Source organism: Thunnus maccoyii, chromosome 22 (assembly GCF_910596095.1).
Source record: "Thunnus maccoyii chromosome 22, fThuMac1.1, whole genome shotgun sequence".
In the NCBI taxonomy this organism is placed as follows: domain Eukaryota; kingdom Metazoa; phylum Chordata; class Actinopteri; order Scombriformes; family Scombridae; genus Thunnus; species Thunnus maccoyii.
This window is the reverse complement of record NC_056554.1, coordinates 4,109,240-4,120,767: the sequence shown is the minus strand read 5'-3', so window position 1 is coordinate 4,120,767 and position 11,528 is coordinate 4,109,240. Positions and strand designations below refer to the sequence as shown.

General features: G+C 38.9%; 1 protein-coding gene across 1 annotated transcript; it reads right to left on the bottom strand.

The window, feature by feature from the left end:
- Window positions 1–7,800: 7,800 nt before the first annotated feature.
- Window positions 7,801–11,061, bottom strand: LOC121889873 (L-selectin-like). The gene is made up of 5 exons (XM_042402097.1): window positions 10,758–11,061; window positions 10,454–10,528; window positions 8,300–8,536; window positions 7,943–8,067; window positions 7,801–7,824 (listed from the first exon to the last, which is right to left on the bottom strand). The coding sequence occupies exons 1-5, from the start codon at window positions 10,765–10,767 to the stop codon at window positions 7,801–7,803; spliced, it is 471 nt and encodes a 156-aa protein (XP_042258031.1). The 5' UTR covers window positions 10,768–11,061.
- Window positions 11,062–11,528: the final 467 nt, after the last annotated feature.

Sequence of the window (11,528 nt, the reverse complement as noted above, 5' to 3'; positions counted from 1 at the left end):
TAAATCTGTTTTGAGTTTTACTGTAAAATATTCTGCCCTAAACACCTGTCAGCCTATAGTGCTATAATTCACACAGCGGAGAAGAAGAGATGCTGCTGGGCTGTGAGTGTAAGGACAGTGTCAGAGGCTAATGACAGTAAAATGTTTGATAAAACACTGTATACCCTCCTTGCTTACCACCAGATATGAGAAATGATACAATCAGCAATAAAAGCACAGAAAGATTAAAAAAAAAAAAAAGAACAGATAAAAAAGAGTACAGGTACTTAAAAAAGTGATGTCTATACAGGAAAGTGAGCAGATGTAGATATATATAGATATATAGATATGTGAGAGAGCACAGAAAAGGGTCATCATTGCTGCCGGAGGAGGAGAGGAAGACTGAGCGGAACGCAGAGCCACAGAGTCGTCGGGCAGTCCCAGGGGCCGAGAAAACGAGTCATACCCACCCAGGCGAACTATACTCAGTCTGGACAGCTGGGCGAGCTGTCCAGACAAAGTGTAAGTATAGCCTAGTGAAACAGGGTGGGCAAGGACCGGAGAAAGTACAGGCGTTGGCTCCCCTCTGGCGGATTTCCTCTTTTTACTTCCAGGGCAGCAACAGCGGAAGGGACGAGCTGGCTACGGAGCTGAGAGCGGACTGGAGAGGGCGGCTGGTCGGCGGAGCGGCTGGACAGTTGGACGCATTTTATTTATTTTTATTGGACTTTTATCTTTTTATTTTTTTTTATCATTTTATATTAGGCCTTGGTTTCAGAGTATTAGTTTTAATTATTTTGCATTGTGCCTTTTTTTTTTAATTGAGTAATTTATGAATAAATTATTCAAATTGAGTCTGACTGTCTCTTGGGTAATTCCTACTGCTCACCCCTGTTAACACGAACATTTAGAGACCTAGGCTCTCTCCTAGGTGGCGTTGTCATTCACCAGTTTAACAAAACCCCTTCCCCGGCTATATATCTATCTATATATATATATATATATATATATATATATATATATATATATATAAATAAATATGAAATTCACATACATCTGAACACAACACATTAATGCACATATCTACAGTGGGGCCCAAAAGTCTGAGACCACTAAGATACTTCTATTTTACTTTTGTTTAGACTTTAATACTATTTTTTCAAATGATAACATCAGCTTAACAATTTGAGTGAAAAGTTAAATCTTCTTTGTTGAAATCGTTGAAATGGGGTTGAGGTCAGGTGACTGTGGAGGAAAGTCCATGACAGTCAGGACTCCTTGGTCTTCTTTGGTCTTCAAGTAGTTCTTGCAAAGCTTCCTTCTCCACAAAGATGCAAACCAGAGGGTACAGCATGTCTCTGAAGAATGGAGTAGTACTTCTCCTTTGTCAGGGTGGAGTCAATTCGGTGCAAGTGTCCAACTCCGGAGCAGGCAAAACACCCACAGATTTGAATACTCCCACCACCATGTTTCACTGATGGTTTGATACAGTGCGGTATCATTCTCTCTCCTGTTCCTCTCCTTACATACACTCTTCTGTTACTGCCATCAATTTCAAACTTGGACTCATCAGTAAATAGGACTTTTTTCCAGTCATTTACTGTGAAATGCTGGTATTTCTTAGCCCACTCCAAGCGTTTGGCCTTGTTTCCCCCCTGAAAAGTGGTTTAGAAACTGCTACACATCCTCTGAGTCCCTCTTTTGACAGAACTTTTGGACTGGAGTCTTGTGTTCTTTATTTAGAAAATTCTGTATCTGTGATGAAATTACTTTTCTATCTCTCAGAGAACTAAGCTTAAAGTATTAAACTTCTGATGGTGTGCTCACTTTTGTTCTGACTGATCGTGTTTTGGATATAACTGATCCAGTTTCAGCAAAGTGTTTTAGAGTTCCATGCTCTGCCCCCTTAGAAACATTTAGTCTAGCCATGATTTGACACTGAGAAAGCCCCTCTTTGCTTAGAATAACAATTTGACTTCCTGATGCCATGTTTCCCACTATCACAACACTACTTAATAAACAATGAACTGTATAGAAAAAACGTATGACCTGTTGACATATTTTAGCATGTAAGGTAGCTCAAACATTTCCTTTTAAGTGTTATAATATACAAGAACAAGCACAGTAAAATATCTGAGGTTTCACTGACCTGAGAGATACAGGACACCCAGCAAGATCCTTTCCATCATGATGCTACTGTGTGAACTGTAAAAAGGAAACTCTACCTATAAAATTAAAAATCCAGGGAAATTCCCAGCCTGCTTTCCTTCTCTGCTCCTGAGACATCTGATTGGTCGGTTTTGGTATTGGTTGGTATCTTTATGCAAAAAACGTTGTTAATGACAATGTTTCTTTGCAAAACATCATCCAGGTTTCAGGCTGTGTCTCACAAAACAAAGGTAGAGTCTGTAACAAGTTGGATTAATAAGTCTCACCAACACTGTTTAAATGTCACTGAATGTAATCTGGGTTTTGCAGAAATTTTATATGCAATTTTATATGCCAATAAATCAATTTGCTTTTAAAAACAAAAAGCCCTGAGTGGTGAAAAGGATGCTTCTTTAAATACATTTATACATATTGTTTCTAAACAGAGAAGTGTCATTTTAGACCTGGAGTGGTTCTGAATGTGTCATTTTACAAACAAAGTGAAATTCAAATTTATAGTATTGTTCTATTGTGACAACAGATTCATGTTTTCATCAGAAACAGACAAGATATCACATGATTTACATGTGTTTCCTGTGTATTTTCTTAGTATACAGAAATATATAAAGTACCACAAAGCTTATAATGTGATACAGGTTCAGATCAATGCTGAACACTAAAAAGACTGAACACTAAAAACATTCACAGATCTAAAAGTGTAGGTTCACATCAGAAAGTATGAATGCATGCATCAAATACATGACTCACACACTCTTATCTATGTGCACCACATATAAAATATAGTCTACAAAGCTGACATGTTAACACTAGGGGTTCGGATCGTATCACGGATTTGAGTCACAGATCAGATCATTATTAGGATCAGCAAAAAAAAAGAAAAAAGAAAAAAGGGGGAGACAAATAAAACGTTGTTTTGAACACACGTCTTGTCCTGCAGCTTGTTGAACGAGCCACCAAACAAACATTCACTGCTAACGTCAGTTAACAGCTAGATGCTAATCAGCTGCTCAGCTGCAGCACATTAAACAGCAGGTAAACATAACTCAAATATCACTTCGGACCTGTTAGATGCTGGTTTTAATGTCGCTCTTCAAAATCCCTGTTAGCGACACGCTGTCTGTCCATGACTTGTACTTACAGCAGTTTGTTTACTTTGTCTTAAATGAGACATTACATTTTGCAATTAATCCACAATTCATATGCCTGCTGAACCGTGGGGGGCGATCCGTACGGATCACGGATCAACTACAATCTGTTACACCACTAGTTAACACTTGTTATTCTAGTTACTTTAAGCTTATTACTCAATATACGACTCAGCATAAAAACAAACTAAAGAAACTGTTAGAAGCAGGCAGCCAGACCTCCTGCACACTCATTCACTAATCACACATCATCAACAGGTGACTGAACAACCACTCAATTAAAAACTGATCAATTCCAAATGAATGAGTGAGACCAGACATCTCACTGTAACTTCAACAAGCAAACTACCTACAGCACATTATATGATCTCTGCTGCATTCTTGTTAAGGAGATAAATTCACACAACAGCCACAGAGACATTTTACCATCAGAGATGAAATTAGTGACCAAAGAGACAGAGAGAGAAGCTGTATCTGACTCACGTCATCTGATGTGTTCTTCTTTCTATCATGGAGATAAAGTATTAATCGTATGTGTATAATAATTAATACGAAAAATAGAAATGTACAGTGGGGGAAATAAGTATTCAACACGTCAACATTTTTTTCAGGAAACATATTTCCAGTGCAGATATTCATATGAAATTAAGATCAGACATTGATATTAACTCAATAAGGCAAAACAGCTAAAGAAATCATAACATTCCAATCAATAAAAAAGTCATGTGCATTAAATTTGAATGACCTAAAGTCTTGAACACGCTGTATGAACAAACACTGAACCACTAATTAGTCCTCTTACCTGTGCTATTTAGAATCAGCTGGTTAGTGCATGTGGCTATTAGCACTTCCACTCTTTTAAAAAGGGTTAGACATCTGTGACCACATTATTTGTCACCAAGCTGTCATGAAGAAGCATCTCATGATGATTAGAGGCAAAGAGCTCTCCCAAAACCTTTGCAACAAGACTGTTGAGCAACATAGGAAGGGTACAGGTTACCGACTGATTCCTCAACTCTTAAATGTTCCCATAAGCACCACTGGGGCCATTATCTGCAAGTGGAAGCAGCATCACTCCACCATCAACTGGCTGGGGCATCAAGGGGCTGTGGTTTCCCCTTCCTTAGCTGCCTCCAGGCCCTGGGGAGGAAGCTGACTGTCAGAGGACGCACCCCGTCCCTCCCTCACCCATCATGAGGAGTGTATGTGTCTGACACAGAAGTAGCCCCAACTTGACCCCACCATGCCCGTCAGAAACAAAGCTTTCACATTTATTTCTTTTTCACAAATGAGCACACGATTCTTAACCTTTGACTGTCTAAACTAGATATAAATGAAATGATATGAAACATTCTGTTATTAACGTCCATTATCAAAGTCAAACTCTATGTAGAAATATAGGACTGGCAGTAGCAGCACTGCAGCAGCAACACTGTCTGTGTGGACACTGCAGGTGTGTGAGACGCAGCAGTTCAGTGATGCACACACACTGTTCAGGTAAAGGTAGACTGTGTGCTCCAGGAGTTAGAGGCACCACAGTGAGGAGGGGGTTGCTTCTGTCTCCCGAACTCAGGTGAGATGAATAAAGGGAAAAACAATGTCTGTTGCTCGTTCTTCTCTGGCCTCTCATCTTACATCTTTCTATGACATAACGTCACACAGGCAGCCTGCTTGGCAGCAGGTGTTCTCTCCTCTACTCATCTGCACTGTGCCTGAGTTTCTTCTCCAGAAATGTTGCATAAGGTGAGTAATTTCTCCCCCCATCTCTGTTATCAACCTTACACTCTAACTGTGCCAGACGCACAGGAGCACATAGCCGGGCTTGCACACGGTAAATGGATGATGATTCTTCCCAGGTTCATGGTCCCGGAAGGTTTCATCACCGAAGGATGGCATCCACTCTCCAAGAAACCAGATTAAGGTGAGTTGTTTATTATTACATCATTATCATTTGTGTCAAACAAAAGGCCACTAAACACAGCTCCCATCTAAATGTTACAAGGCTGCATATCAATACAAAACTCCAGGTTCTTAGTTTAACCAAACTACATCCAAATAAGTCACTTTAATGAACTCAATACATGTTTTATTTCTCTCTCTGTTATCTGTCTTCCTCAAATTCTCTCAAGCATCTCATGTAGAAATGCAATAGGACTCAGTAAATCATTACCAACAAGGAGAGAAATACAGGAGAGGTTCAATGACTCCTCTAAAATGAAGATATTTCAGATGTTTTCTCAAGCAAACCATTTTAATGATCCTATGGTAGTAAGATTATTTCTAAAGGGTAACATGCAATCAGCTGTAGTTCAGTAAAACTACAACAACAAATCACATCCTCCCCTCTTGTTTTACATGTCTGTCTCTCACTTTGTTCCCACATTTACTAGACTCTCACTTTGAAGCCAACAATACACACATGCAAACACAAGAGTGCAGTGTTGCATTTTAATTCTCACACACAGATACGTGGAGAACTCAGCATGTATGCAATATGAAACACAGTATGTGCTCATGCAGTCATTGATAATTCACTATAATCCCACTATGTATCTGTATATTCTTTAGTTGTGTGTAATTATTTAGACCTGACATATTTACAGAGGTTTGGTGTGACGTTCACAACCATGTTTGTAGGAGCACATAGTTTGTCCAATGGTGTGTAAAATAACAGAGGTGCTCAGTCACATGACATGTTCCTGTCATCATCTGACAACAAACTATGTACATTTACTCAAATACTGTACTTCAGTACAATTTTGAGGTACTTGTACTTTACTTGAATGTTTCCATTTTTAGCCACTTATATTCCACAATATTTGAGGAAATATTATACATTTATTTAACACCTATAGTCACTAGTTACTGTACAGAATATTTTATTTAACATAAAAACACTCGTGATATAAAATACAACACATTAAAGATTAAACCAGTGTTTCATTTGTCTTTTAACCTCTTTCCTCTCCCATCAATCATCTCACGACCCCTCAGATTTATCTTGGTACCCTTTGGAGGGGCCCAACCCCTAGGTTGGGAACCACTGGACTTAACTACCTACAGTTAAGTTTCCTGTATATAAAATAGTTCAAACTAGCTCCACCTTAACCAGCTACAACAATAAAATGTTGCTCACACACTGATGCATCAGTATTAATAATCTAATAATGTCATATTAACGTCACTGCACAACCACTATTTTCACTTGTTATACTTCTACTACGTTTTACTCATCATACTTATGTTATATTGTAATATTGCTGCTTTGAAGTAAAGGATGTAAAAACTTCTTCCTCCACTGGCTGTCATGGAGGGAATGTGAAGTGGATACATTTTGCTGTGTCAGCCTATATTATCAGCCTATATCATATTATCTATATAAGATACTCACACTTTTTGATACATGTGTCAGTTGTGTCTTTTCTTAGTACTCTTGCCTTTTGCTAAAGTGTTTTTGTTTGAGTGCAGCAACAGAAGTCTACAGATTTCAAAAGTTTGGATGGAAGGCTTTTGCAGACTACCAGTGCTCCCATTATCACCTAGATTACTTTATTATTCTGCAATAAATCACTGCCATAACTGTGTGTCTGTTGCTTTTATCAGGTTGGTTCACACACTGTAAACTTGAAGCCAAAGACTCATCTCATATGTTTTATTTGGAAGAAAAGTGACTTTGATTGAAACACTTCACACAGTAATATTGATGAGGAAGGATAAAACTCTTCTATACAGGATGTAGTCAAGGTTACGGTTAAGCTGATGATAGTGTATTGTTAGCAGATAGAGAATCAACATTCAACATGGATTACAGATAAGTAAAGCTGGGTTTTCATTTCAGAGCTCAGTCTTCTTTCTTTTTTTCTTCTTCTCTTCTTTTCCCTCCTTGTGGAAGACTTTCCCATCAGGCTGTTCTCTCCACTTCAGGGTGACTCCACTCACTCCTTGCTCCCTCAGTCTGTCCTGGAACTGGGAAACACAAATGGAAGCCATTTTGAAACATTCATCCTCCCTATTGTGTTGTTGTTGTGTCTAAAAAACCCCACTGGTTTTTAGATATTATCAAACTTCATAGTGGCAAAACACATCAAGCAGAATAAGCATGTAAACAAGTATTCTAGACCTGTTTGAGACACACCAGCCCCCAACCCAGTCTGGATTTTGGAGACTTGCCTTTTTCAGGATGTCTGCTTTCACAGCACGGTCATTGAGATCCACAGAGGAGTCCTGCACCTTCATCCTCAGCTTAACTACCTGCCTCTTTACTGGTACTGAGACACAGAATGAGAGGAGAAATGAATCATTCATTTGCTGTCCTATTAGTTCTGTGATATTTACATTTTTTCATGTACATTCAAACATGATTTATGCTAAAGTTATGCAGCATTCTCTGGCTTCCACTGAAGGACAGTAAACCACTCACCAGGGATGCTGTAGCAGACAAATGGAAATCTCTCTCCACAGGACTTAAACATCCATTGGTTTGATTCCTGCACACCACACATCATTTTCACCAATCTGAGTGATTCTGAAACTGAAAATGAGCCACCCCAATGGGGGAACGAGTAGGCACTGCCATCAGACCAGTTAATACCAGGATCTCTGTACAGGCCGATCCATGCCCAGTCTGTACCTGGCAACAAATTCAGGACCTCCTGGCTCTCAGTGTCGTTCCTCACAGTGGCCAGGTCTATGAAGTTCTCCCTGCAGTACCTCTGAGCATTGGACCAGTTCATTGGTTGATTCACAAAAACAAATTGAGGATCCAGCTGTGTTCCTGCAGATAAATTATTGGGGGGAAACATGATTTAAGTCCTGAACTTCAATATAATCATTACCAGAGAAGAAATGATGCTTTGCTGGGTACTTACCATTATAACAGACAAAATATGTTTTGTATGAACAAGGATTATCTGTCCATCTGTAATGACTATAATAGACCATTACACAGAGCCAATCAGCCCATAATTGTGGGTGATCAGATCTCCAGTCCCTATATTCAGCCCCACTCCCTCTGTACCCATCTGACCACTTCCAATCAATGACTCTGTACAGGCCAATCCAGACCTGACTGTTGTAACCAGCAGATGAAACTGTGTTGATGAGTTGGTTCATGTCTTCAGTGTTTTCAATGGTGACCAGGTCTGTGTATGTCTCTCTGCAGTAGGTCTGAGCTTCAGTCCAATTCATGGGTTCAGCAACAAAGTGGTACTGATGGAGACGACATGTGGAGAAGATGGACCAGCCTGTGAGGAAAACACCACTTTTTAACATGTGAGGTGACTCTAACATTTTTAAGTATTACAGTATAATGAAATAATAAACACTGTTAGACATTATTAAACACACAGTATTTAACTTCTGCTGCTAGTGGTCTCTTAATCAAAACAATTACAAAAGACAGAGTTTGATGACATCATGAAGTATTGTGGGATCATGGGAGTTGTTGTCTTCATTGTGAAATAACCACCATTGCAGTCATTGCAGTCAGCTTCTCCCGGTTAGGATTCCTTCAGTGTTCATTGTTCAGGAGGTTTTTACCAGGAGCCAAATTATCCACAGAGGTCTCCTCCTCTCCAAAACAAACAGACCCAATTGTAGGGAAATTTTAGCTCAGTTTGGGGAAATTTACTGTTAAGCAGAATTATTACACAGAACCACTTCAATTATTTGTCCAGCGTTATAACCTCAGAATCAGCATAATAAGACTAATAAATAGTTTCTCTTGGTGATTAGTCAAAAGAATCTTTAACACATAAATCAGCTTTGGGAAGGAATTAACTTGCACTCAGGAAAGGAATCGGATACGTAAAGTGACTGAAAGTAAGTTAAAGAAAACAAAGGCAACGACTTTATATGCAAAACATTTATTACCTAAAGCCTAACCTAACAATGACACAAAACAACACTCACTAAACAAACAATGACGCTACAATGAAAGAATGAATGAATGCAGAACCAGAGTTTGTCAGAAAAGGGGTTGACTAATGACCGTCACTGGAAGCAGCTGGTAAACTGGGGTGGCAAATTTAGAATTCAGTTCTAAGCAGATGAAGCTTTTTGAATTCACCCGGTTAGCAGAGCAGAAGTGTGCTACTTGCATGTCTGTGGGCTGGTAGCTGCTGAGTGGTGTGGTGACATCAGGAGAGATGAGAAGGTGTTGCCACCGTGGGGAGTGGAGATGAAGACTTGTCAGCTGAAGTTGGTTTCAACTCAGAGAAAGAATGGGACCTCGTACCAGTAACAAAGAGAATCCAACTATTGCATTCCAGTGATGGTCTTTTATAGGTACAGTTAGATAAAGGACTTCAGAGAAGCGTCTGACCAATCATGGCATCCACTGGAGGTCAGATAATTTGTCTTATTTTTAAAACAATCTCTCAAACAACTGTACCTTGTTACCAAACAACTACCATGACTAAAAATCTAATATTCTTATGCTCATGAGATTACAATGCTACCAAACAGCACATGTTTATCTCTAGTGGTTACTGAGATATTAATTACCTGATTTTAACACACATACAACTTGGAGAATTGAGTTAAACATTTCCAACATAGTTATGGATACAAATGTACACATTCAAACAATAAGGAAAGTAATAAAGTGATGGCATTGGCCACTTATTAAGGTAGACAGAGTTCTGCTGAGGGATATCCTACACAGTGATTAAAACCAGTAAAACACTGAATGAAGCAGTTTCATGTTAATAATCAATGTTTCAGCCCCTCTGGATACGAGACATTCAGAGAGGCTGTTAACATTTGCTCAGCTTGTTTCTCTGATAACTTAAGATCCAGACATCTGATGACTAAAATCCTTCATCCGGTTAAAAGATATAGTTAAAAACAACCAAGATATAAAAAGTTTATCGAAAAGTGTGGCTTAAAACTAGATAAAAATGAAATTATTGACGGTTCCTGGCAGACAACCACAACACTGACATACACACAAAGAGGATATGATGCTATTAAGTGCCGACCAAATGAAACCCTTGAGACCCTTACCTTGATTAAAATTTCAGATTTCTCACGGATTGAACATTGTTGGAAACATCTGGGATAATTAAAAAACTCAACAAAATATATAACATATGTCTAGTCGTTTTTAGATTTTATAATGCAGAAAAGTTACATATTATGTCTTTAAATATTTCACTGACCTGAGAGATACAGGACACCCAACAAGATCCTTTCCATCGTGATGCTGCTCTGAGGTCTCTGTGTGTCGATGTTCACTATTAAAAGGAAACTCTACCTCTATATTAGCTGTTCTTAGGCAAATCTAGTCAAATACAAAACCAGCTTCTCTTCTCTGTTACTGTTAAAAGTCACGGTTCTGCTGTATTCCAAATGCAAAAAGTATGACGTATGTAAATGTTTGTCTCCAAAACATTGTCATGTACTCACAGAATTTTTTTTTTTTTTTCCCAACTACAAAAAATATATATTTTATTTCTCACTTACCTCCAGTCATATCTAGTGTGCAGAGTTTCAGTTGTATTTGTCTTTCTGTTTTTCTGAGATTTCTGTCTTCTATACATTAGAGGTGAATGGAATTTTTTGTTTCTTTATTTTTTGGTGCTCACAGTGTTGAAAAAGTGTCATTCAGATAATTCAGCAGCAACATCTCCCTCCAAGTCCATGACAGTCAGGACTCCTTGGTCTTCTTTGGTCTTCAAGTAGTTCTTGCAAAGCTTTGAGGTGTGTTTGGGGTCATTATCCTGCTGCAGTATGAATCCTTCTCCACAAAGATGCAAACCAGAGGGTACAGCATGTCTCTGAAGAATGGAGTGGTACTTCTCCAACATTACGATCGATATATATCAATTATATATAGTATATCTTATGCATGTATTTGTGTGTGTGTGTGCGTGTGTGTAGGTCATTCACTGTCCCTCAGGTTGTGGCATGTTCATACATATTGGGCATATATATACTGCATGTGAGCTCCCACATTATTAAATTAGCAATTTAACAGCAGCTTTTTACTGACCTTCAGTGGTTAAACTTCTCACCTTGCTGCTGTGATGTAGAGAAATGTACTTTGGGCTGTGGTAAGTACATCATGACATTGCTGTTGGGTGTGGTTACAGGTGCAACAGAGCATACTTTTGACTACACCCATCAGTAAGGGGGCTTCTCTTTAGCCTGGGGTCTGTTCCAGATCGTGGGTTTAGTGAAAACACATGAGATGACTTTAACTGAAGGTCAGTCACTGTGGTAACTCACTCTGTG

Bases quoted from the DNA above. Each gene is read 5' to 3' on its own strand.
- LOC121889873 (XM_042402097.1), bottom strand. The intron at 8,068-8,299 runs GTGGGGCTGAAT...ATTTATCTGCAG, and splicing joins GTCAGATGGGTACAGAGGGA to GAACACAGCTGGATCCTCAA. The intron at 7,825-7,942 runs GTCCTGAATTTG...GCTCATTTTCAG, and splicing joins ACGACACTGAGAGCCAGGAG to TTTCAGAATCACTCAGATTG.